The sequence below is a fragment of the Ammospiza nelsoni genome, chromosome 2 (assembly GCF_027579445.1).
Source record: "Ammospiza nelsoni isolate bAmmNel1 chromosome 2, bAmmNel1.pri, whole genome shotgun sequence".
In the NCBI taxonomy this organism is placed as follows: domain Eukaryota; kingdom Metazoa; phylum Chordata; class Aves; order Passeriformes; family Passerellidae; genus Ammospiza; species Ammospiza nelsoni.
The window spans coordinates 5,631,223-5,658,944 of record NC_080634.1 but is presented as its reverse complement, the minus strand read 5'-3'; the positions used below and the strand labels follow the sequence as shown (position 1 = coordinate 5,658,944).

The 27,722-nt window shown below is 45.2% G+C and overlaps 1 protein-coding gene across 2 annotated transcripts; it reads right to left on the bottom strand.

Annotated features, from left to right (window-relative positions):
- Nucleotides 1–27,173, bottom strand: GJA8 (gap junction protein alpha 8). Of its 2 annotated transcripts, XM_059466645.1 has the most exons (5): nucleotides 26,851–27,173; nucleotides 26,300–26,392; nucleotides 14,039–14,208; nucleotides 8,727–8,907; nucleotides 1–4,911 (listed from the first exon to the last, which is right to left on the bottom strand). In XM_059466645.1, the coding sequence occupies exon 5, from the start codon at nucleotides 4,899–4,901 to the stop codon at nucleotides 3,702–3,704; it is 1,200 nt and encodes a 399-aa protein (XP_059322628.1). In that variant the 5' UTR covers nucleotides 4,902–4,911; nucleotides 8,727–8,907; nucleotides 14,039–14,208; nucleotides 26,300–26,392; nucleotides 26,851–27,173; the 3' UTR covers nucleotides 1–3,701. The 2 variants fall into 2 exon arrangements, with proteins under 2 accessions (XP_059322628.1, XP_059322629.1); XM_059466646.1 differs by lacking the exons at nucleotides 14,039–14,208; nucleotides 26,300–26,392; nucleotides 26,851–27,173 and adding an exon at nucleotides 9,749–9,900.
- Nucleotides 27,174–27,722: the final 549 nt, after the last annotated feature.

The window sequence follows — 27,722 nt, the reverse complement described above, 5'->3', positions numbered from 1 at the left end:
TTTCAGCAGTGCTTTTCATCAGATCATTCCTACTTACTTTACAAACAGAGTTAAGGAAGCCTCACAACATCCCTGTGAGGTAGGTGGAAATTCTTACACCCATTTTAAAGGTGGAGAAAAAGGCACTGAGAGGTCAAGTGATTATCACAGCAAGTCAGAAGCAGAGCTGGAAATAAATCTAAGATTATTATCCTAGGTCCACTGCTCTAGACACTAGAGAACACCAACCCCCACATGCTATTGTAAGCTAAGAGACTACCTTGCTCTTCTACTTTCACTTCCTTTGGTGATTTTGACACTTGCATCTTATGCTCCTTGCAGAGAGCCACGTGATCAGTTAGGAATTTATTTGCACAGGGAGCCAAGGGGGTAAACACACCTTTAAATTATTCAGGCTCTGATTGTCCAGTGATTTCCCCCTTCTCAAGGAAAAAATATTCCTCATTCATCATATATATCTTTATGTTTTGCTAAGTTATTTTTTGAGTAGAATCATACAGTGCATCCACAGCTCTGAGGCTGTTATGCAACTTCACTAGGAATTTCTTTAATAAACTATTAAGTTTGTCTCATTGAGAGGGAATAAAGCACATTTATGTGCTATCATATCCATAAATAGCAACAATCCTTTGCTCATCTGTAGGGCTTTCCATCCAGGACCTCCCTTTCCATAACTAGCACATGTCAGGCCGCACATCATGATTGTCAGGTAGGAAATTATTCCCAATTGCACAAGAAGGAAGAATGGCTTGCTGACAGTCCCACAGAGATTTCCTTGCAGAGATGAGGCTGAGTGCCAGGAGACCAGACTGTTCCTGCCCCCTTTGCTGAGCAGCACTGTCCTGATGCCATGGCCCATGCTTGGTGGCTACAGATTCACTGCTAGCCAGGTAGAATACTTGAAAACTGACTTTTAAAATAAAAACATCAAGAAGCAGTTGAGCAGATGCAGGAGGAAAATGCCAGCTTCTTCTTGTGCTGTTGGGATCCAGAGGAAGAAAGGAGCATTCCTGTGGCAGCTGGGAGAGAACTACAGTGTCCGTGGAGCACACTGCACATGGTGCATTTTACTGAGGCTCTCCAGTGGAAAAGGACATCATTAAGATGTGGTAATTAAAGACTGCCCTGCCTGACAGCCACATTATGAGCCATGTACTCCTGATGAACAAGCACTCATCTTTAAGTAGCCCTGTAGTCTAATGAATGTATAATGTCAGAGATCAGCAGTGGAGTTGTCAAGTAACTACAAGTCAGCAGGGGTGGGTGTGATTGAACCAGTCCAGTACTTTGGTATCTGGAAGGGTCAGATGCTCTGATGCAGATACCTGGCATAAACTGTAACAAGGTTGTGGTTTCTACCTGCAGGAAAGTGTTTCCAACCCCCTTCAACAAGTGGGCTGGTCGATGCTTAGAATCATTCAAACTCTTGTCTCAGATTTCTATGGAGAAAATAAAATAGATCCTATCTAGTGTAAGTGTAGTGATGGTGTTTTTCATCTAAATCTTAGCCCTTTCTTCAGTTCTAGTATCTTGAACTGGGCACAGTGGACTCTTCCTGCTGAAAAACATTCTCTTCCCTCAGTTGTGATAACAGTTCTCCTATTTCTGTATTAAGAGAGTGGATAAATGGCAGCCTCCAGGCTCTCTCTCTGCATGTATTGCTTTGTCACATTCCTTCCCAAAACTGAGGAGGGACCTTCCAGTCTTCCTTCACAAGGAAGGACACCCAGCATTCTTTGTTTAAGGAAAAAAAAGGTTTTGACCTCAGGCTGCAAACCTTGGGAAAATACACAGACCCAAGAGGAGCAAAAGGATGAATAGTGTTAAATAAAAAGAAAAAAGGAAAAAACAATACACGGCACCTTTGTGGCACTGAAGAACCCCAATGCACCCTACAAACTTTCTACATATGTACAGCTTATCGTCACTCTGCAGTGAAGTCCGGCCAGGCAGGGAACTCCACCAAAGGGACGGGATCAGGGCTGACTGTTCTGGGTCTGGGACAGGGCCCAAGCCTGCCCACGGCTCTCACAGACTCCCATTTGCCTCTCCTGGGCTTTGAGTCAGGCCTGCCACAATGGGAGGCCGCAGGGGGGCTTTTCTAGCTGATGGCGGGATGAGTTTGATGCATTGTGCCAAAGACCTTTTTTTCCCTGACCTGGATTAGAGCCTGCCCTGGGAACAATGGGATGGGCTGCAGCCCAGCAGAAAGAATTTGCTGAGATGGCAGGGTCTGAGGTTTGCAGAGCAGAGTGCATACCTGCACTTTTTTGGCATGGGGCTCAGTTTTGGGGGGACATAGCTGTTAACCTGAAGCTTTTGAATGCATTGCTGCACTGTCCCAGCCAAGAGTTGCTGCTGTAGTCCTAAAATTAAAAATCTATATTAGACATCTAAACATTTGCAAGCACATCATTTTCTGCCTTCTGTAAAAAAAGATTTTTCTGAGTCTCTGAGAGTTCTGTACAGACCTGTTGGCACAAAAGGTCTAAGTCATCTTTTGAAAGGCATTGTCTTATTTGACTGAGACTTTGGCATTTCAGGGAGAAGTAGCCCACTGAATGGCTCCTGTCTGTCAAATTAAAAACAAAGGCTGTCAAAAGACTTCTACCATATCAGTCTTTTCAAACTTGACCAACCAGTTTTGTATTTAGAAGTTTAAAAAGTCACATAGTTACCCAGACCCCTGGTTTAGGTTCACAGGTGCCTTCAGGACTCTGTACCTGAGATTTGCTGAGTGCCTGGGAGCCTGGAAGCTCCAGGAACTGAACACTTGTCAGGATCATTCCTGAAGGCTTGTATTTGGTTTCATGCTCTGGGGGCTATAGCTGTCCCCTCCTTTCTCAGAAGATTTTTTTCCCTCTTGCTTGGCTAAATCTAGTTTCAAATCTTTAAGTCACAAGGCTACAAGTAAAAAATATCACTTGAATTTATTCTTTCCAGTGTTCTGAACTAGTCTCAGGGCTGGATGACCCTATTAGGAGCAAATAATCCATCTCTGGGCATGTACTAAGTCCCAGTAAAGACCTACTGTTAACCTCGCCCACTGTCAATATCATTTGCAGGGCAGAAATATTTTTGACCAGGGAAAATATATTTACCTAACTCAGATATGCATTCACAGAGAAATTTGGAACATTTTTGCCTTTATTTTCTGAATAAAGAAAGGAAGTTGGGCTTAGTATTTTAGTGTGTTGATGCCAAGCATAGAATTCACTCTGTGAATTAAATAACTGCAATTCCATGCCAGCAGCAAAGGGGAGATCTGCTCAGTGAGCCAAAGGAGGAAACAGGAAGACTAGATAGAGTTGTTGATGAGTCTTTCCCCTCACTGGCTGAAAGACAGATCTGCCCCACATTCCTAGAGAAATGTGGAACACAAGGCTTCCAATAAATGTGATCACAGTGGCAACATTTGGGTATCACTGCCGTGTTAGGCTTTAAAATACATCAGTTATGTGTACAGTGTAGATATTACTGTAAGGAGTGAGCTGGCATGTGGAAACAGGGAAATACAGGGACATATGGGGCAAATAAGGCACTGTTACCATGGTAGTACCTTTCCAGTTGAGAATCATAAAGGAAATAATATTCAAGTGGCCATTTTAGCACTTTGCTTAAAAATATCTTTTGATTCTTTCTCTATCTCTCCTTTTCTCTTCAACCTTTTCCTTTTCATGTGCTCCCCGCATCCTGCACCTTCATACAGTCAAATCATCTGACCTGGCCCGGCTGCTGGCTTTACTTAGCCTGCTCAGGGGTCTCATATCAGCAGCAAGCTCAGCAGGTGCTGAAGGCCCTTCCACTTCATCTCTCCCCGCCTCCTCTTCTGCTTTCTTCACCCCTGGCTCCTCCTGAGGCCCTGGATGCTCCTCCTCTCGTTCCTCCTCCTCTGCTCGTACCTTCTCCTCTTCTGGTTCCTTCGCTTGCGCGTACGACGGTAACCTCTCATCGAATGCCCTGGAGAGATCTTCCAGTGGTCCCATCCCAATCTTCTCCTCAAACTCGTTGTAGGCTGATGGAAGGGGGCTGGGCTCAACCCCTACTTCCGTGAGAGGGAAATAGTGGGACACTGGCTTCTCTTCTTCCAGCAGCTTGTAGCCTTTGGCCTTTGGGATGGAGGGGACTGCGATGGCGTGGAGGGGCTTCTCGGGGACCTCTCCAAGCTGCTCCTCTGCCGGCCTCCTCAGAGCCCTCCGGATCCTTTTCAAGATCAAATGACTGATTTCCACCAGGTTGAGGAAGAGGGACACAGAAGCCACCACCAGCATGAACATAATGAAGATGGTCTTCTCCGTGGGCCTGGAGACAAAACAGTCCACAAGATTGGGACAGGGCCACCGCCCGCAGCGGTAAAGGGGGAGAATTCGGAAGCCATACAGGAAGTACTGACCTACTATGAATCCCACCTCAAAGAGGGTTTTGAAAATGATGTGGAAGATGTAGGTTCTCAGGAGAGTACCTTCCAGGCGAAACTTCTTGGTTCCATCAGGGTTGTTGCCTTTGTTTTGGTTTGGAGCCAGGGGCAGCTTCTCTTCATCCACCTCAGCTTGCTGGCGCCTCTCAGCTTCCTCCCTCTCTTTCCTCTTCTCCTCCATGCGGACGTGGTGCACGGCATGCCCGAAGTACATCAGCGAAGGGGTAGATACAAAGATGATCTGCAGGACCCAGAGGCGGATGTGGGAGATGGGGAAGGCCTCATCGTAGCAGACGTTCTCACAACCAGGTTGCTGGGTGTTGCACACAAAGTCTGACTGCTCGTCCCCCCACACGAGCTCGGCGGCCGTGCCCAGGATCAGGATGCGGAAAATGAAGAGCACTGTGAGCCAAACTCTCCCGATGACAGTGGACTGCTCGTTCACCTGCTCTAAAATGTTCCCCAAGAAACTCCAGTCACCCATTTCTTACAGTCTAAGGGAAGAAAAAACAAAGAGAAAGACCACAAATTATGCTAAATTTTAAAGATTTCAGGTTTTCCCGCTGATGTCTTTTGTTGCTTTGAGAACAGAAAGGCGGGAGGTTGCTTGCTTGCTGATTTGCCTGTTCACAATGATTTATTAGTAGAAGAAGGGCTGGGAAGCCTGAGCAAGCTGCCTGCTAAATTCCTCCTTCCATGGCTCTAAATGGGCAATTACTTTTCAGCCAGGGAGTATATTTATCTCTTTTTGCAGGTGAGAGTCTTCTGTACACTCAGTTCTGCGAGTCTGCTTAGATTTTGTACACATACAACCACTCACCAGCAATACAGTGGAACAGATTTATCAGCAGGCAGCTGCAGTGGTTAGAAGAGAGGGTGAAGCTTTCAAGCACACAAATACTTCTGCACCAGAACCCTTCTCAGGTCGAACAGATCTCAAATCTGCACCCAAATTGCACCTAAACAAACCTAAATTCTCTCTAGGTTGCAAATGCCAATTCTACTTTACCAATCACTGTAGAAGTAAGGTAAGAACAGCAATTACAACACCGTTACTGTGGTAGTAATGCTGTATAAGCTTAACAACTACTATATTGATTAATTTTGCTGTATAGAATATGTTATGTGCAATATAATTTTTTGGTGCTATTCTTTGCATCTCCTTCTGAAGTCAGCTACCACATTGACAGTGGAACCAACCTGGGGAAAACACCAAGGTCTCTAACTGGGACCTAAAATGCCATTTGCTGTCTCTAAAATATCAGTGCCACTATCTCAGGCTAACACAGAGCTGGAAGCCAGCTGCAGATATACTATTGGAAAGCTAAGGCAGTCATCCATTTTCAAGTAATGCAAGTCAAACAATACATCTGTCATTACTTTTGCATGATAAGAAATTATTCCTAGGTCAGGGCTTCATTCTGCATGTCCTGAACTTCATACTATATAATTTCAGGCAAGGGAAAATTTATGAATGAGGAAAATAGAGATGAAAGTTGTTTTGTATGGGTTGATTTAACACATCACAGTAGTCTGAAGTCTCTGAGGAATGTGGAATATTACAGTGGCCCAGAAAGACCAACTTGTAGAGCATGACAAGTGAAACAGGGAACATTATTCATAAAATAGCTGTTCACAGGAATCTAGAATTTCATCTCTTAGATACTACCTTCATCTATAGTTCCCTAAATGCAGACACATACACAAGCACTTGGAAAAGGAAGGTACAGTCAACAGCATGAAAATCTGAGTATCTAAACTTCCCTCCTCCTTCAGATACCACTGGTATAGATTTGTGATGCCATATGTTATGACACACCAACGCATACCAGCCTGTTTCAACTACTCTGTGTACGTAGTCACACATAGACAAACACGCAAAGTATTGAGAATTCTATGGCTCGGGGGAATTTCACAAATTTTCAATTAAAAAAAAAACTCCATCAAAAAAAGCCCCACAAACTTATGATGGCACTTTTCTAAAGCAAGATGGACTCATATTCCTTGCCTTCAAACCTCACAATATTTTTACCCTGGACATCCACGTTAGAAAACGAAGAACAGAACACAGTTCCTTCAGCTTGCACAAACACCTCGCATACATAAGTGGCAAACATATAATTTAATCACCAAGGAAAATTGCTACTTTCTCAGTCATTAAAGTCGTGTAAAGAAGTGTGTTAATGTCAGCGCTTACATTAACAAGTCTAGCAGAAGATTATGCTGTTTACATACATTATCTAAACTGATTTAAACATCCTCTTTCTGCACATTCACAGAGCAAAGTACACCCCACAGTTACCAATCACGTGCAACTCTGTAAAAAACATGACTATACACAGTACAAGCTTCATTGTCCCCCAGGCACCTCGGTTACCTCCATCTCCTTCACTCCCTGTGAGTCACACTGATATCTATGCTACCATTTGAGCATTTCCACTGCAGCCCTCAAGAGCGACATTCTAGGTGTGATAGACCTCATCACAATGAAAAATCACTATGCAAGAGAAGAGAAAATAGAGAAAATGCTTCCTGTCTAACTCCATCACACGTCTTGCTAGCAGTTTGCTGTGTTTGGCTAAGCCCTCCCTGAGATCCCTTCCAACTGGGCACGTTCTTCACAGCTCTGCCATGCCCATCCCCTCTGGTTTCTGCAAGTGAAGTGGTTTGAGGTTGCTCACTCAGTTCAGCTGTGAGCAACAATATTGGGTGGAGGGATGAGGAGCAGCACAACCAGTTTGAATATCTGGGGTTCCACCTGCAAGCACTCAGTCCCTCCAGCCTCAAAACCAAAAAAGGGGTAAGCGAGGCATTTAGGTAGCCACTCTCCCCTGAAATTACTGTCACGAGGAAAAGAGCAGGACTCTGCCTGAGCCCCCTCAGAGCCAGCAGATGGGAGTTCTGGGCTCTCCCAGGCTGGCTGCAGACCCCCACCCTGCTCCCAGCCATCACCACCTGCGCACAGCGCCGGCCACAGAGGCCCAACAGGGTAAGGATGTTGAGCAAGCAACTTGCCGCTGTCAGAGGCTCCACCGAAGAAACGTGTCCCCCTCCTCTCTTGGCACTCTGCAGGGAAGAGTGAACTTTTGTCTCTCTTCTTCCCTACCCTAAAAGCCCCAATCTTGTCGCACGACTGAGCAGATATGACTGAATTGGCTCTGATGGTGGGTTTTAGTTGCCCTGCAATATTTAAGCTCCGAGCCAGACGGCTTTATGAAGTGAGTGACAGTCAGTGACGTGGGGAACAATAGGGAGAAAAAAAATAGAGAGAGAGAGGCAGAGACACAGAGAGGAGAGTCCACTGAACATGAAAAAGCAGAGGGGGGGAGAGGAACAGGCAGCAGGCAGTGAAAACCTAATACATGCATAAATGGGAGTTTGCTCAGTTAAGCAGGGACCAAAGCATCTCTGCAGTTCCACTGTGGTTCAGCACAGCTCTGTGTGTGTCCACACTTGCTGGTCTTTAGGTGTTGTGGTGTGGCAGGTGAAAATCTGCCACTTTCTCTGATAGTAGCAGCATTAATTGAATTAATTTGTTACCCTACACCCAAATCCAACAGACAACTTTCATTGCTGATTTTTAGGCAGATACCGAAGTATTTGGTTTATATTTGGCATTGTCAGATACTGTGGTCTGCTGTTTACCATCTTTTACCTTTAAGTATTTTCCCATTTAGCAGAATGGGAAAACAAGATAATCAGTCAATAGTAATCAAAGCTGAGAAAGACCAATTTTACAGCCTCACCTCTCAGTGTCTCAGCTCTGCTTAGTTTTTCCTCCAAATGCATCTTGCATGTGCACATGCATAAAGAATGTCTAAACCAAACTGTTTTGTTAAGGACCATAGCTGAATTCCAGCAGCCCAGCACACAGGAATGTTACCCCAGGCACACTTGCCTGCCACAGCCACCTGCAAAAATGCTGGAGAGGCTGGAGAAGAGAGGAACCACAGGCTCAGTAATGCATCCACAAGTACAACGAAATGCCCTGAGAGTTTTAATTACAAGTCAAAGGCTATAACCTTACTCTGTGGTATGGTTCTTGTAGTCTTTCAGGAGGCATTGCTCAGGATGTGCTCTTGGTGCTCAGCTCTGAAGAAAAAGAGGATTACTGGAAGCAAGATTTGATAAGCAGTGATACAGATGCCAGGCTCATAAAGTGATGAAGCAGCAAGCACCTCTCCTCTCTCTTTATGCAAACTCAACACCGAATTTAATTTCCCAGAATGGCACTGGGAGACACTCTGTCTCCAAAAATGCTGTCATTTGAATAAGATATTAAAACACAAGGGGACACAAAATTTTGTACCTTCAAACCAACAGTTTCAGGCCACTCTTCTGTGTTTCTGGGCATTTGTGTCCATGAAAGTTCAGAGCTTCATCTCAGGAGTTGTCTTCCCAAACAGCTTTTAGGCTGATTTGCAGAGCCCCAAGGTCCAAAGCACAACTGGAGGCAGAGATGATGATTTTCAAAGTGGATTTCAAAAGAGCTAAGGCATAAGTGAGAGATGGAAGAGTGTCATATTTTGCAAGAGGAACCAGTCTGGAGACACAAAAGAAAAATCCCCCTCAATGCACATAGTTGGACTGAAAGTCATATTCTGAACACCTTAAGAAATCACTCTCCTAAACAGAGAAGCAGTATTAGAACATTTTTTAGCTCAATGCTAAAAATGCTGTTAATAAAGCACGGGAACTGCCTTCCTGGAGAGAGGACACACAGTGGAGAACTCACAAGTCCCAAGAACACAAAGTGAATAAGAAAGGGCATGGTTGGATAAATGAGAGGAGCAAGAACAGTGAGGAGGAGGAGAAAAGAACACCTTTGTTGTTTTGTTTTGCTATATACTATTGAGATAAACTACTATCAGTGCATGATGAGTGGTCATCACTGCCACTCTCAACCCCTCTCTGGGAAGCAGTAGAAAGGGAGGACTAAGCAATACCATCAGCATCCAGCACTTTTAGAGAGTGTCTGCAGCCTGGTGCATCACAGAGGACAGGTGGTTCAGATGTTAAACTGCCCATTCCTTTTCAAACCAAAACTGTCTTTTTGGAAAGCTCAGCTCTAGCTGAATGTGCACATCCCTTTCTAGGCCTTTTTCTCTCTAATATAACCAGCCAAACCCCAAATCTGGTGTGCAACTAATGGCTGTAGTTATCTCTAAATTACATCCAGCTACTATTAGAGACCTTTCCCATTAACCTTCTCTCTGCCTTTTGCTAACACTATCCAAATATCAAACATTGTCTGACAATTGCAGAACAGCTTGCAATATGCAACTGATGCAGAAATTATACTCAAGCCTCTGATTATTTGGTCTGTGTTACCTTCATCCAAATGATCAGAGCTGACTTTCTTTGGTATCACAGAGTGCAGAGCCTTTAGGATGGGGCACACACAGTTTTGCAGGACATTTCTGGTTTGTGGAAAACCACAGAGTCTCTTCATCTAGAGGCTTCTTATGAAAGCACCACTGAGCTCTGGGTCAGGTTCTCCAGCTCACCAGGGCCTCCTCCCTCTGAAGAAAAGGGTCTAAATGAAAATGAAGGTGGGCAGTGAGGAATTAATGTTGTAATGGGGCTATGCAGAGGAGTTGTTTGAGATGGGCATGAAGAGGAGAAGGCAGAACACAAGAAGAGCAAGAAGGAGACTGGATTCTCTTAGGCACCAGGGTAATGCTGGAAGTCAGAGCTACCTTTGTAGCATGGAAGCAGTGGCTGTGGAAGAAAGGAGTAGAGCCCATAAAAGCAGAGGCTGAGAAGACTGAACCTCATGCGCAGCATGCGACAATCACTGAGACTGCAAAAGAACTGCAGCACTGACAGTGCCACACTGAGAAGGGCAAACACTTCCAACCTGTGTACCTTGGTATTTATGTTCTCATTAGGCGACTTGTAGATGTGCTGAGTACTTTCATCCCCAAAAACCAGTGCTAAAAATAGTACCAGCTAGTGAAAGCAACACTGTTAACTCACAGTGGCTTTTCCTTGCCTTTGGGACTTTTCTTGCCTTCAAAGAATCATGGGCATCTCCTGCACTTTTCAAACACTATTTTCTTTTGGAAAGAAGTTTGCTTCATTGCTGACTTCTCAACCTGTATCTGCTTTGAGGCTGGTGACTGAGCTTCTGTCCCTGGCACCACTGAGTCTGTGAAGTCTCCACTGCAACTCAGCCTTTTGCTCAGAGACTACGAGGTCACTTGGGGAATGTGGGGTTTTTCATTCCAAACGGATTTCCAACACAGACATGATGTCAGGACAAGGCAGGGCCATGCTATTGAACAGCTCTGTTCATGCATGATAGCAGATTGTGCAATTATATAGAGCACAACCCTGGCTAACGATACCCCTCCCTCAAACAAAGTTATCTTCTGGGGATCTGCTTAGCTAGGAAGTGGCACACGCTTCCTGTTCTTCTGCTGAGCTCACAAACCTCTCACCCGGGGCTGAGGCTGGGCACCGGGCACATTCAGCCTCCCTACAAGAAGCTGGGACCCCCACCCAGTGCCCTTCTCTGCCAGACACCCACCCAGCTCTCCAGTAATGTGTCCTTGTCCATCCCAGAGCCAGTGATCCATCCTCTCAGCACCAGGAGCAGTCTCCCACATTTTATCATCTCTCTGCCACCTACTGGTCTCAGAAATCATGGAGAGCATAGCCAGCCCTGGACAAATCTTTAAGCAGACCTTACCATGTCCCTGCAAGCCTGGCAAATGTCATTTTTAGGGCCAGCCTCCCAGATTTTTCCAGCACCAGGTGGATGTGAATTGCTGGGGAATACATTTTGCTAGGGAGGTGCAAGCAAAACATAAAGAAAAGAGAGGGAGGAAGATATAAAGCATCAAGGAGGAAGAAAATTGGGGAAGTATGTTACAGAAGGGCAGGAACACAAGAGAGGTGAAGATAGGGCTGGGTTGTGCTGAGCCTCTGGTGGAGGATGAATACTTATGGGAAACATGTTTTTAATTTAAGGGATGGAACCAAACTAGACAATTAATAAAGATAAGCAGGGCAAAAGCGGAATGCCTTTCAGTATCTGTTAAATGCAGTTCTTCTCTGAAAATTACTGTTCTAGGAGGACCTGGGGAATTGCAGGCCAGCCAGCCTAGCTGTGATACCTAGAGAGATATGGAACCAATTATGAAACAATCAATTTATAAGCAGCTAAAGAACAATAAGCTGATAAGAAACAACCAGCAGGGAATTTTGAAGAACAAATCATGTCAAACCAAGCTAATTTCCTTCTTTGACTAACAGGCCTGGTAGATGAGGAGGAAAGGGTAGGTATAAAATACTTTGATTTCAGTGAACATTTATAAAATATCTAGATTACAGGCTCCCAGGGCAGCAAGCAGAGTCACCATGCAGAAGTTACACAGGTTGAAGTGCCATAATCAAGGGTAATTACCAGGGCTTCACTTTTCCAGCTGGGAGAACCATGTCCCTGAAGTTCTGCCTCCAGGGCTGTTCGGTATTTGCTTGAGTGTCTTGGACAACAGATGGAGGACAAAAGGAAGAGGATGACAGCTGGGCTGGGGGTCAGCAGTCCCTCCTGAAGGCAGGAGGCTGAAGTGACTGGAATTTGAGAGGAATGTGAGACACTGGGGAGAGGTGACTGCACCAAGATGCAGCTCAGGAAAGGTGCACAAACACCAGGTGTGCTGCTCCAAACTCAATTATGACCAATCCAGCAGAGAGCTGGGGTGGGACCCAATGTGTGCCTGTCAAGTGAGAGCCTCACAGAAGAGGACAAATCTCATTCTGAGGTGCTTTAGTGCAGGTTTTGTGTATAAGGCAACGGAAGCAATTATGTTGTGCATTTACTTGATACTGCTGAGCTCCCAGCAGGAACAGTGTGTCCACTCCCAGGCACTACATTTCACAGGAGATGCAGACAAGTTGGAGAAAGTCCAAAACAGAGCAGCAAAATGATAAGAGAGGTGGAAAAAAAACCCCCATGACTTATAAGGAATGGATAAAATAATTGAGTTTGTTTTCTCTAGGAAAAGAACAACGGGGAGGGGAGGCATGATAACACTCTTCCAGCACATAAACATTTGTTATAATGGGTGGAGAGACTAAACAGTTGTCCCTTACATTCACCAAAAGTAGAAGAGGAAATAATCAGCTTAATTTGCAATAAAAATGATATAGCTAAACATTAGAAAAACACTTTGCAATGGCAAGAATAGCAAAGCACAGCAGCGCACTGCTTGGGGAGGCTGTAGAATCACAGGAGGCTTTTATGAAGAGGTAAACAAACATCTGTTAAGGATGAGCTTACCTCATAAGCAGAAAAACAAGCAGGGGGAGAGGGAGGCTTTCTGCAGCTCTGTGGTTTTGGGTAGGACCTGAAGAAACCTCAGAGAAATATTTTCAGTTGAAAAACACACACAAAAAAGAAAAAAAAAATAGGATGCAGTTGTGAAAACCCAGCCTGGGGGTACCCCAGGCTGGCTGTGCCAGCAAGGAATTCCATTGGAGTTAATTATCTAGAAGTGGGGTTAATGAGCTGGGGCGGTGAGGAGCACGGTGGTGCTGTCCTGCCCAGCCCAGCTGTCCCTGCGGGCAGGGCTGTCCCCAGGGCACCTTCGGGGCAGTCACCAACTGCGACAAACGCGTTCTTTGCCTCCAGGGCCGGCTCTGAGCGTGCTGCAGATTTAGAGGCGTTTTTTCACCATAACCCCATTCCCACCAATTCGCTGATTTTGTGTCCCATCCCAGCCCTCCCCAGCGGTGCTGGTCCCGCACTGGTCCCGGTGCCGGAGCAGCGGAGCCGCTCCCGCATCCCGGGCCGCCAGCGGGCGGTGTCCGCTCACCGAGGGATGCTCGGCGGCACCGACAGCGCCGCGGGCACGCCGAGCCTGCTCCTGCCTCTCCATTCCCTTCTTGAGCACGCCCTTCTTCGTTCCCTTCTTAAACACGCCCTTCTTCATCTTCGTCTGCAGGTACAAAACTAACCACAGCAAAAGCAGGAGAGCTCTGTGATAAGAGGTTGCATCAGAGGTGATGCTGTAATGATTATACTGAATATGTTTTTTTTTTACTTTTACAATGGTTAGACAGATGGAGCTAAACTGACATGAAGATCATTTTGATGCCTCCAATTTTGCCTTTTTTCACCTCTGTTGCCAAAGCACCTTATTTACTATTTTCACCTGCACCTGCATCCTTTTTCCAGCAAATATTTCATAGGTGCACCAGCTGACCTGCATGATTTTCCCTTTAACAATAACATGGTTAATCATAGAAACTTCACTGAAAGTATCTAACTAGTAAAATTCATTACAAGTACAACGTAAGGCAAAAAAGTTTAATTCTCACGTGTCAAAGTAGGTGCTGTGCAGCAGCAGCAGGAAGAGAAGAGTAGTCCTTTAGACACATTTCATGGATCAGCATAATTTCACCTAAAGCCTGACCAGACTATTTCTGGAAGCACAGACCTTGACAAGAGTGTGTTGGTTAGAAATTCTAAGTTCTTAGAGCATCTGCAGTGGCATTTCTGAAGAGCAGCACCAGGACAGGGCCCAGAGCTCACAGGTAAGTTGTTAAACATGCATTATGCAGCCATCATAAACAAAATGCCTTTCCCTAGGTCCCCATGTAACCTCCTCTTACCTGTCCCTTTGTCTGCCTCCTGCCCAAAACTTTCTCCCTGGTCACAGAGGTGGTGCACATCACGGAGAAGACACAAAAACACAGGCATGCTGCATAGTTAAGTGGTCCATGGACCCAAATTTCTCTCAGCATATATTCGAGGTGGTGGCTCTTCCAACAGTGCTGAGACCCTGAGGAGAGGAGCAGAGGAGCTGCTATCAGGAGCTGGGAGCTATCAGGCCAGCCAGGGAACATGTTGCTTACAGCCAATCTGGGCTATGTGAAGTGGATCCAGGGAAAGCAGTGACAAGTACCTGATAATACTTCTGGTAATTAATTGCTCCAGGCCTGCCAGTAACAGAGGAGCTAATAATATCTCCCAGCCTCTTGAGGGGATCTCCATATGTTTGTTTTATCAAGACTTTTTGTGCAATCTCTTAACATTCCCAGGCAGGAGGAGCTAGAAGGGACAAAGCTTCTGAAAGATGGGAACAAGTCTGTGTGCCTGGGAGCATCCCCTGTTACCTCACTGTCCATGGGGCTCCCAGTGTTTGATGGGGGCTCATTCCCTACTCCTTTCTCACTTCTTCTGGGCTCTCCTCACCCCACCAAGGCCTGCCTTGCTGAGTGGTAGGCTCAGGGCTCTCAGGAGCGTTGTCACCACCCTCTCTCTACCTTTATCTCCCTGCCTTCATTTCCACACCACAGAACCACACAGTGGAGGTGTGCTCTGCACACAGGCTGTGGAGGTGGCCCAGCAGAGCTCAGCAGCAGCCCAGGCAGGGATGGGGATGGCAGAGCAGCCCATTATCCCTTCTTCCCATCCCAAGAGATGCGCATACCTGCTGTGCACTCTGGCTGACCTCAGCTTCCCATTTCCCAGAGCAGAGCGTGTTCCCAGCCTCTCTGGGGAGGACATCCGTGGGGATGGTTCCTGTTTCCCTGCCCTTTCAGTCTTCCTGAGCCTGATACGATTGTTTCTCTGGGCACAGGGTGAGAGATGCCAGCAAGGAACGGAAGCCTCTCATGCCTCAGCAATTCATTAAGAAGCAAAGGAGGTTATTGAACTTGGAAGCTGTTGAGCCACTCATTCTCATTTCCTGATCAAGAAGAGAACCTGCCCATAGATACATCATTCATCCAGAGGTGTTCAGCATTCACTGAGACAATTTGGCTTCAAACTAATAAACAGCCAGATGGAGGGAGTCAAGGATTATCTACAGAGCTGCCAGAAAACAGAGGTGGGAAGAGCCAAAGGGCTTCTCCAGTTTGGAGAGGCCTGGAGATGTTTTTTCTTCATTATTTCCAGCAAGCTTCAATCCCTTGTAGTCCTGTTATTGCTCAGTGAACATGATATTCTTAGGAGGAATATGGTTTAAAGCATGTTGGGATCCTTTTAAAAGAAGCATTAGGACTCTCTGGGGATCCCCTGTCCTGTGTGAAACCTGGCAGAATTTTAAGGAGCTGATTCTATGGCAAACTTCTAAATCCCATCTTGGCACAGCAACTGTAGAATGCTCTTCCATGTGCCCTGAATTATGAGGCCTCATTCTTGTCTGATTGATAAACACCATCCCAGTGAAGGCAGCTATTACAGGTGGCTCCTCAGCAAAATGTAGGCATGTTCTTTAATGGGCTGTGTCTCTCCAGTCCCCAAAGCTCTGAAACAAGGACAGGAGCTCTGATATTTCTGTTTCCCCCCTGCTTTGGCCCAGGGTGCAGCAGGTTTGGTGGGTTTCTACTCCCCTGAGCAGTGCTGGGTTTATGCAGCTGCAGCCCTGACTCTGCCCTCCTTTACAGGAACACAATGCAGAAGTCAGCTCCATTCCAGTACATCCTCTTTAGCTGCACACAATTGTGGCATTCCTTTCCAGTTTATATTCATCAAGGCTTTGCCTGCCCAGGGGACTACAGCTGTAAGACACTGCAATAAAAGCTGGCATGGTTTGTAAGGCAATATTAAAATCAATAGGTATAGCCCTAAGACAGAGTGAGTGGGGCAAGAATAAAAGTACTTGCTAGCTTGTTTGTAACTTTGAATCACAATTTCCTAGTTATGAGTGTTCAATATTTGAGTTAGTGCTCCAGTAACAGGATGGATAATCAAGAAATACTGGAATATGGCACAGGTTACTCAAGCACCCACCAAATAAAAAACTTAAGTTCTGCTTAGCTTAACACATGATGATATTGCTGACTCAATAAACAGCCGTGGGGATTTTTAAATGTTCTTAACATCTTCCTCATTTGGCAAGCTTTCAAACCAAATTGAACAAAACTTGTCTTTGCTTATCAGGATAGATAAAATGATAGCAGAAATGACAGCTGGTAGCAAGTTCACTGATCCCCAGCTCACTCCACTCTTATGTGAAAGCAGGAGGTCCAAACTGGTAATGCAATGCTTTAAAAGACATATTGCTTTAAAAAGTTCTGTTTCCCAGCCCTGAAGAGCATTCTGGGCTAAATAAACACAAAGAAAGTACTTAAATACAAAAATATAAATAATCACTAGCAAATGCTTAAAAATCATTTACGAGGCACCAAAAATATACAACTCCCCAGTAAAGAAAGAATAATGCAACTGAAAAAACACAACCTGATGTAAAGTTGAAATGGGGCAGCTTAAAGTAAGGTATAAGTCATGTAACAAACAGTATGAGAGAAGCTGAATATAAATCAGAAGATAAGAATTATAAAAAATATGATGGAAGTGAAAGGGGGGGAAAAAGATGGACAAAGGTCTTCTTTTAAAAACTAAATTAAGACTAGAATGAGTCTGACTCATAGTATTGATCTGTTATCAGATGGAAATCTTAGATTATTCAATAACAATGCAGAGAACAACAAAAGAAATCAATAAATACTCCTATGCTGCTGCTGAGAGGAAAGAAAGTAGTTGATGAAGACCTTGGTAATGACATGTCTATTCCTGTAGTACCTCAGAGGAGTTAAATACCACCTACTCAATAATCAGGTGTTTTAAATCACCAGGACTAGGTACCTGGCATTGAAAACGTCTAACTTGTAGTTTTGGGGGTTTTTCTCATAAGCGGCATACATAATTCCATTATTATGTTGATCTTCTGTACTTCTTGGTGCAATGGGTAAGTCCTGGAGGAGGAGAACAAATCCCATAGTCTGGCATTTTGTAAAGACTATGTAGAAGGGCATAAATATGTTATAATTATCTCATAATTACTCACAGGTAACTACAGACCTGTGATAGCATCTTAGACCTGAACAAAATAATGAAGTGGCTAACAAAGAACACAGGGAATAAAAAGAGGGAAACATACCTAGGGGCAACCAACATGGATTTATAGAGAATTCACCCCCACTGAACTCTGTTCCTATTTTTCTCTGAGGAAATTGCATGTACAGTTGTTAAATATGACAAAGATGGTACAAAATACTTGAGATCCTGGAAGGCAGTTTCCCTTCTATCATGTGGCACAATGATTAAAGAACTTGCTTGGCATAAAAATAAGACAGCAGTCATGAAACAGACTATAAATGACCTATCAGACTGGCTCCAAAACACAATTGAGAACTAGAAGTGATTGGGGGTTTTTTTGTACTATGTTTGTACCAAGATCCCGGAGGGTGTTTGGCATCAGGATATTTTTTGTAATCAATAACCTGGAAGAAAACTCCAAACGTTTTACAAAAGTCACCAAGCCCTGGAGAGGGATCATGAAAAAGGGGACTGCTGATCTAGAGCCCACCTGATGGCTCAGAGGGCTGGACAAACAGACTGGGTTTGCTTTAGCTCAGGGAAGGGAAGGGCAGCTCCTGCCCTTGTGCAGGGAAAGCAGCTGGAGCTCTGCTGTGCAGAACTTTGTCCCAGGAAGCAGCGACTGCCTGGAGGGCTCTGAGCTCCAGGACACACCTCAGTCCTGCCTGGTTTATCCTCCAATTTGGAAGCCTTCTGCTAAAGCTCCCATTAAGTGTTCTCTATGAGCCTTAATTCATCAAATTAGAAAAATAGTGCTTATCTTCTGGTTCAAAAGCCAGCTTATTTTAATGACTACCTGCCAGCTTGAATGAAGAAAGTGTCAAGGTACCCCCCAGAAGTGCCTTCTTACCTTGTACTGATAACATGAGATTGCAGATGTACACGTGGGCTGATGGTATATAATTTCAAATCTGCTCATCTCCAGTCCACCTCCCAGAAATAATTTATGATCTGTGAGGTAGCCCAGAAAGCAGAGTCACAAGTGGTGAAGTGCTGCATCATCCTGAGGATTCTTCCACAGCATGAGGGTGCCAGCAGTCTCCTGTTTGCTACTGCACCATTTCACCTCCATTGGAGCACAAACACCAGTCCTGGAGAGCTGCTGATGAACCTGCAAAGACCTCTGAACAACCTGGAGACGGACACCTGCATGAACAAGTGTCTTGCATCTATCTCCCTGATGCCAAAGACCAGCCAGTGATGAATCTCAGATGTCAAAGGCTGGAACCACCACATTGTTCTATAAACTAATGCAGTGCTGTTGCATTCTTTGATTGTCAAAGCATGGAAAACATGGATGTCTTCAAAACATCAGTCCTGGGAAAACCAAAGTCTGCCAAAGAATTTGAGGCGAGGTTCTTTGTTTAAGGAAAGGATGCCTGAGTTAGTCTGGGCAGAAAGGCCTCATTCATGGAACAACAGAACAAAATAAACAATATAGGGTTTCTCCTAGTGCAGGGAAGAGGGCTAGCTGAGGCTGGGACTTCCAGAGGCAGCATTTAATCTACAATGTGTTCTTTGAGAGAAGCTAGAGCTTCTGTAGACTGCCATGAAAGGAGATCTGTGAAACTGCCAAGAGATTCTGACGGTCCAGGCCCGACTCTCCCTTTTAGGCAAGGTATTTAACAGTGACAAGAGTAAAGATGGTTGGAGGCAGACCACTCATCCCTGGCCCATGGAAACCACTGCCACAGGCTGGGCCTGAGCCCTGAAGGACTGCATTTACTTATCCAAGAGGTTTCAAGAGCTGTGTTTGCCACAGAAAGGGGAATGGGCTTCTTGGGAAGGATTTCCACCCAGGCAGCAAAGTCCCCATGAGCAGGGACAGAGTGTTCTTAATGACTCATTAACTTTCAGCACAGCAATAAGCCCTGGATAAAATAGAGCCCAGAACAGCCCTGATTGCCAGAGAGGGGTGGGGTAGAGCAGAGCTCCCCGCTCCAGGTCCTGACAAAACCTTTCATCTTCACTCCTCACCACCAGATCTCCCCTCGGTGGCACCAGGAGCACAGGCAGCTCTGGCACCACTGGGAACAAAACCAGGGATATTTCTGGCAGGAGCCACCAAGGCCAGGAGCTGCAGGGCCTGGAGAAGGTCTCCTGGGGCCCTGTGTGCAAGCAGAGCCGTGCTGGCCGTGCAGTGATAACATTGTGTGCCGGGGCTGGCACGCACTCCAGGTGAAGTCACAGGAGGAAAAGGCTTCCCACCCCTCACAGCCACATCCACAGATCCTCACACGCCCCACCCAGCCAGCCCTGCTGCCCTGCCTGGCTTTCCTCTGCTCCTGGGCTGGCTCTCAAGGGCCCATTGTGTTTCCCAGGAAGTTCTGTCACTGCTACAGCCTCTGCTGGCACCTCTTGCTGCTGTCCCAGCCTCCACCTGCACCAACACCCATCCTTCTCCTGCTCTGAGACCTCAATTCTAATGGCACATTGCACCTCTGGTGGTTCCACAGGCACAGGCTTGGCCTCTGACAAAGTTTAAGTCTGAGGGGAATTGTTACAGACATATTTTCTGAAAAACCCTTTCTTTAGGACTTTTTCTCCTGAGAAGCCTCAGAGGAAAAGAAAAACAATAGTTATCTGCTGCTGTTGAATGCAACAGGTGCATCTTTGATTGGTCCATGTGAGTTGTTTCTACTTGATGACAAATCACAGGTCCAGCTGTGTTGGGACTCGGGTCAGTCACAAGATTTTCCTATCATTCCTTTCCTTTGCTAGCCTTCTGATTAAATCCTCTTTCTTTAGTATAGCTTTAATATATTTTCTTTTACTATAATATATATCATAAAATAATAAATCAGACTTCTGAAACATGGAGTCAAGCTTCTCATCTCTTCCCTCATCCTGGGACCCCTGCAAACACCACCATAGGGAATAAGGTAAAAAATAAAGCAAAACCTGGCTTCATGAGAATATAGCTTTTCCACCAAAAAAAAAAAGACGTTCATTGAGGTAGCAGAAGGAAAAACTCATTCTAGTTTGGCTAACAAATACAAGAGAGTTACAAGGTTTAAAGTTTGAAATGGATGGCAGAGCCATAGATGATGGGATGTGAAAGAAATGCTTTGATTTGGCTAGAAGAGAATTAAAGCACCATTGATAAATGACAATTAGTCATCACTCCCCACTTAAATGCACACTAATGAAGCTTCATTTACTTTGGGATATCAGTGCAACACTATCCAGTAAAAAGGTGAAGCAAACACTGGTGAGTGTTTGCACGGGGCAGGGTGAACAGGAGCAATGCCTGGGCTGACAGGGGGAATGCCTTTACATCTGCCTTGAGGTCCCAGCTCTCAACCCTAGAGCTGCTCTGAGCCAACATCTGACTGTAATGCCAGAAAGAAGTGGCACAATCATCCAGATCCACATCTTCACAAATTTGCATAAGAAAACTTGGCAGAAACCCTTCCCACCTCTATAAGGGTCCCCTTTCTGACAAGAATCCAGCCAACTTTAAAGCCTCATGGGAAGGATCCTCCAAAAGCCTCACTGAGTTTTTCTAGTGGTCAATTGCAGATGATGTTTAAAAATTGTGGCTTTTCTCACAGCATTTTTTGGGATTTTTTAAAATCCAGTTTCACATTCCTGTTTTTGGGTCTTAGTGCCCCTCAGCCTGCTAGACCACAGGAAGTTTTTTCTCCTTGTAGGTATATATCTAGACACTGAAAAAAATTAGCCTTCAGCTTTCCCTTTTTGTCCCACCTCTGCAACCTCTTTTACTGGAAGGCACACTTCCAATTCTTGAACACCCTCAGGCATTGTCCCTGAAACCTCTTCCATGCAGGAATTACCAACAAAAGCACTGAACAGAGTACATGGGAAGTGACACGTTAGTGCTAAATCACACACACACACTCAGCCCTTCCTAGAAACATTCAGCTTGAGGTTATTTACTGAAATCTGCGTGAGCTCCCCCAGCTACAGCATCCTCCTGGAATTCTGTACTCAGCCAATGAGCTGCACCAGCCTCCACTCCTTCCCAAGGCAAACTTGCCAACTGATAAATGCAGCCTGTATTCCTTATTCTTTGACATGTGACTTACAGCAGCTCATGTTATGCTTGGCCCCATCCTTCTGAGTCATCCAGCCTATTGCAGTAATGTTTTTTTTGCTTTGTGGTTCAGATTTTTTTTTTTTTTTTTTTGCAGATCACTGATTTTTGAGTCATTCCCGCTGATCAGTACTATCATGCTGTCTTGCTCAACAGCATTGAGCCACAAATGACCAACTTTCCAATGTTTACTCCTCCTTACAACTACACATCTCCACCCATTTGGAGCACTGATGGGTTTCCTGTAAGGTCCCAACATCTGCACTGCAGCAAACAGCAACAACAAAGCTCTCTAGAAGCACTGCAGCAGCAGCACCTATTCTGCCTCAGCCCACCCCGTGTAATTTGACTCTCAGAGCTCTAAGTAAAGTCAACATTTGATGAGTGTATCTGTAGAGCCTACCACAAACAGGAGCCTAAAAAAGAAAGTTTTCCCTTCTCTGGCTGGGACAAAAACAAGTTTAAGCACCCTCTCAGCTCCATCCTGTGTCAGAAAAAACAGCCTCAATGCACACTGAAATACAGGATTTCCACAGGACTGGGCACCAGGGAGATGCTTGACCTGCCACAGGGGAGATGAATCAGGAGGTTAGACAGTCACAGCTCTCTTTATAATGTTGTACACCCAAACCTCTTCTCACGTCATCTTTTCAGTTGTTAAATACACAAATATGGGATTACATTTCCATGCCTGGTTGCCTCATGGGCAGTACACAAACTACAAATAAGCAAATATATCTATTCCTTGACTTCCAAGGGATTTTTTTGAGATTAACTACTTAAACCCTAATGACACCAACACTATCTGGCTAATGAATAAGATGAGGCTGGTAAGATTCACAATGGGAAAAAAGGAATTTCATCCCATGGGGGAAAAGGGCTCATGGATCTGGCAGTCTTACTGCGCAGATTTCCCATCTGGGAAAAAGGAATATCTGAAGTTTCACATTTCCCTGTAGGATCACTGTACAAGAAACCCCATGGTTTTGCTCTGTGTAAACAAAGGGTCCAGGTGAACAGGTCCTACCTGGACAGGCACTTTTCCCCCCACTCTCATAGCTGATGAACAACCGACCTCCCAGAAGATTTTAGTGTAGCTATAAGAGACACTTCTGTTCCTGCATCACCCAAGTGGATGATTGTTTAGTATTTTAGTAACCTCCACTTCAGTCTCCTGACTAGGACCAGGCAAAACAAAGCAATGCCTTACAAATAATTCCAAAGCACCGACATCCAGCATACTCTGCACCCCAAGGAATGCCTGTGGTGGCAGACCCGTGGAGATTTTATAATGCCAAAAGCCCATATGCCAAGAAGAGCTTCAGAGACTCAAGCTGCAGCACCACTGCCTTCAAGCTAGCAAGAAGGGTAAGGATAAACACAGCATCCATGACTCCTGCATGTGGCACTCGCCCTGTGATCCACAAAGTAAAATACCAAATGCATTCCCTTGCTCATATCAACCCTCACACTACTTTGGGGAATACAGGCTTACTCAGAAATCTGATACAGAGGAGCCAGACCATGCTGGAGCCACAGCAGCTCCCCCAGATGAATTCAGGATCATTCTATAGGTGATAAATTCTACTCTCATTGAGAGAGCAGCAGGGCTTGGGGACCCATCACTTTTGTACTTGCCCCCACAGAGGCCCTTTGGCTAGCTAGCAGAAAAATTACAGTGTTTATGGGGTGTATTTAATGGCTGAGCCACTTCTCCATTGTACAAAACAATGCTAATACTCTCCCACCTTGGCATAATAATTTTCTTCCTCTTTCCTGCTTTCTTTTTGTTTTGACTCCTTCCCCTTTCTGTCTCTGTCTGCTTCAGCTTGATGGGACTTTGATTTCCTCTGTCTTCAATGCCATCTTCTTGGATGAGCTACACCAGTAGCACTGGGCACTTCTGTCCCCACAAGTGACAGGCTTCCTCCTCCCCACAAAAGCACATCTCAGCAGTATTAGACCTGTTCAGAAAAGCAGACAGCTCCTGAGTACTGTTAGTACTTATTGTTTCACACAGGAAGAGCCTGTTTATAGCCTGGAGCCTGCAAGGAATTTGAAATGCCTTCTCCTTCCACTTGGAGGGCAAGGAAGCAGCTGAAGAGAGCAGGAATCCTGCCTCCCCTCACAAATATCTGGGCATTCCAGAGATCAGCCTTACCTTTAGATCCTGCAGCCCAGCAAATATGCTATCACATATCCCAGTGTTCACCCAGCCTGTGCCATCTGATAGGCCACCTATACTGAAGGGGGTGATTAACATCTAAGAAGGGATGGGAGGTGACCTTTCACACAGCCATGATATATTTTTGGGAAGGGCAAGGCAAAGTCAGAAGGTCTCACTAAACTCTTTGATCATTTAAGTTTCTGGTTACCAAATAACCACCAGTATCCTTTCCACAAACGCATTTATTCTTAGCTGCATGAATTCCCATCCCCACTTCTGCAACATTAGTGTCTGTTCCCAAGGCACATCTTTCCTCCCAGCTCCCCCATCATCTCTAATAACCCATTCCCCAAATACTCTCCCTTTCCTGACTGGAAACATACCCTGCATCTTGCCTGCTGCACCCTCTCTCACCTTCTACAACATCCCAGTCACTTCACATGAGCAGCCAGCAGGACACACTTTGAAAACTTCCACTTCTAAGACCTCCACATGAAGAAAGTAAGAGAATCTGCTTAATTCATGGAGTTCTCATAGCTTCTCTCATTTCCCTGACAGTTGTACAGCTGTTACATCTGCTGCTGCTAACTAGACTCGTTTTCAGCAAAGCACAGCAGGAGCTAAAGAAACCTAATTCTGGCAACATTATAATACCAGAAGCACTCCCCCACTTTCATTAACTTCATTTTCTGCTTTTTATCTTCCCCAGTCCCTTTTTCTTCTCCTCCTCCTACCTTTTTTTGCTGGCACTGTGAACTTTTTCACCAGGTCAGCAGCAAGCAGGAGCAGCTCAGCTGGCAGCTCACACCCCCTCACTGCTGCACAAAGAGTGGAGGGGGCTGGCTCTGGGTGCCTCAGAGGAGCACCAGCAAATACCAGCACTCCTGGGGGATGCCACATCAGATATCCATGGAAAAACAGCTGCTGAGGGCATGGTTTCATAAGGACATGGATATCACACATCCACCTGTAGCATATGGATCCATCTGAAAATGGGAGTCGCCACCTTGCTGTCTTTCCTGGTCTATGTACAAAATGGGTGTTGTAAAGCACTCAGGAAAAAAAATTTGATAAAATTATATTAAGTCAGGCTGGTGGTGATGTGATCCCATAGGTCACTAATTAGGATGCTTCATTAGAATATGGGGAAAAAAAAGAAAAAAGTCGAGATCAACACTTTGTCCATTTGACCTCAAGTGTCTTACACAAAAGGCTCTGCCCTTCAGGCTGGAGCACATTCTAAAATGAAACTGACTCAAATCTGAAGTGGAAGCTCCTTAAAATGTCAAAGAAAAACCTGACAGAGGGATCCCAGTGGAGAGAAGCAAGAACAAGATACCATCCTCAGGCTGTTACAAAATTCAGACTTCGAGGGCATTACTGGCAGAGACCAGAGACAAGGTGGCATCAGCAGCACTGGAAACCCAAATACTGCTCTCAAAGGGATAACAGTGGGTGCCAGGTGGCACACTGGCAACAAACACCTTATATTCCCTTGCCCAACTCCTAGCTGGGCAGACAATCAGTATCCCTGTCAAGAGGAATTAGTTATTCACTGTTTTCAAGGTGTTGTTTTCTCAATCCTGCCTAGTATGAACAGAGTCCAAAAAAAAAAAAAAACAAAAACAAAAAAGACCAACAATATTGACATGCAGTATAATAAATTTTGAAGGCTTGGAAAAGGGGCATAGAGGGGCTTTTCAATCAGACAGTATAGACAAAGTCAGGTGTCAGAGGAGAAAATGATGAGATTTCATTGGGCTTGGATGCAGTAACAGGTGTGGGGATCTGAGTGTCACTGTCAGGGAGAAGAGCAGAAGGGCTGGGGTGATGAGAGTGCTGCTGTTGGGAAAAGGCCCAGGTTTCCCACACACACTTCCAGATGTTGGTGCGGGATGACAGAAGACTGGAGAAATGGTGAGGTTCCAAAATAAAGAGATGCTAGCACAAGATGTTGGGCAGAAACAAAAGAAAGCAGAAGAGGAGAACACTTCAAAAGTCCAGAAAATATCAAAGTTGATGGGAAAAAAGTGAGAGACTCCTAAAGGTGACTGGGGCAACACTAGATATTCCTGTGAGAAGAGCTTTGGGACTATGATTTTGAAAATAAACTTTGAGGTATCCCAGCAAGTATTGGAGAACAAGAACTTGGCAAAGCTCATGTCAATACAGGGAATATGGAAGGAGTTTGCTCCACTCTGCAAGTTTGCAGCATGTGGAAGTGATTACAGGGATGATTCCAAGAGCAATGCTATATAAGAGATCTGGGTTAATAACATTCAATGAAAAACATAGTACAAAGTAGAGCTGTAGCCAAAGACAAAAAAAAATGCCAAGAGCTGCATAAGTCTATTTTCTGAATAAGACATAAAAGAAGAACAGCAAGTCAAATTGAAACCTTTCGTTGATCACACTGCAAGTTTCTGTTGTTAACTATAAATCCTTTCTCTAAAGTAGTTCCTTGTTTCACCTTTAATCACTCAGAATATTTAGACCAGTAAAGATGAAGACAAAACTGTAACCATGAAAAAAAGTAAAGGACTTTGACTCCATGTTCTGTGGTAAAAACTTCAGAGCAAGGAGCTCTGACATCATAGATTTCCTCTCCAGTTCAGGAAGAAGGACACTAAGTTTAAGACTCTTTAATTCTTATTAACAAAATAAAATTAAAATTAAGGAAAAGAATAAAGGAAAAAAGCATCTAAATTCCATACTCAGAAGGAAAATTTTTCTTCCCAGCCAGTCAGAGTTCATTGTTCTCCTGTAGTGGCAAGATACTGTTCACCAGTTTGGCAGTAGTTACAGGTTCCACAAATTACATACCTGCTCAGTAGATGCTCAGGGTTTTATATTCAGGGAGCCTCAGTTCAAATCATCAAGAGGACTCTCACAAGGGTATCACTGCAAGCTGCTCACCTGTAAAAAAAATTTAATTAATTAATTAAATCTACCTTTAAACTGCTGTGGGCCCACAGGTAAGCCTAGAGGTAAGGTAGCAGTAACATACGGGAAAATTATACCCATTTTAGTGATAAATAAAAAAGTACCAGAACTACTTAGGTGCTTAATATTAGACGAGAAAGAAATGTTATTACTGGAGAAGAAAGGAGAAAAAAACCAATACCACAATAACAACTAACCCTGGGCATTCCTTCCCAGCTCTATTGTTTATAGCTCAGAACTAACACCCTGCAATCACTTCACATGGCTCACACTTCCAGCTCTGCCAGGTGTGGCAAAGTCCCAGCAAGCCCAACTTTCACAAACCCCCATTCTGCCCCAAAATTCACTTTCTGCTGCACCCATCCCGTGGTGTTCCCCTTGGAGATCATCCCACCCTTGCCCTGCCCGGGTTGGGAGCGTTCCTTGGTTACCTGGCTGTGTCCTGGAGCCCCGGCTGGTCTCTGGCAGCTCAGGCTCCCATGCTCTGAGGTTTTCTCCCATGCTCTGCAGGGTTTCTGCAGGGTTTGCTGCTCACAGATCCCCCGGCAGGCCGTGGCGTTTTATCGGCGCGGCGCGAGGTGAGCACAGACACGATAAGGAAGCGCTAAAAGTCAACGAGGTGCCGCTGACAAGGCCTGGAGCTGGGCTCACGCTTCCCCAGGCCCACGTGTGTGCTGACACTGAGCAGCCCAGGCTCCTTCTCACCAGCTGCTGCCTTGGGAGGAGGCACCTCTCACCCTCTCCTCCATCCATCCATCCCATCTCCAGTGGAAGCTGTCACAACTCCAGCCCTGCACTGAACAAATTTTTTCTTATAAAATACCCAAAGATCCCTTGGTGAGCATTTAAGAGATTTTTCCTTGCTCAAACACGCTGATGGATGTGTCTCCTCTTTGCTTCATGCCTGCCCACCATTCCCTCCCAGGGAGGAAGGATTTGCTGCCTGAAGTGACTTGTTTCCCAGGAAAGCACTCCCATATGCCTGGAGCAGAGCCCCCGGCAGCATGCCTGGCATACACCCCACAGAGATCAATCCCTGCTCAGGCAAGCCCCAAGGCCTGGCAAACCTGCTGTGACTAGCAGCTTCATTAGGACCCAAGTCTTTTTCCACCACATTTTCAGGGGAAGGTGAACAAGCTCATGAGAAATTTATTTCTGTTGTGCACCCACAGTCCCTGATCCACAGTCCTGTGATCCACAAAGCAAAATACCAAATGCATTCCCCTGCTCATACCAACATACACTTTATTTTGGGGAATACAGGCTTACTCAGAAATCTGACACAGAGGAGCCAGACCATGCT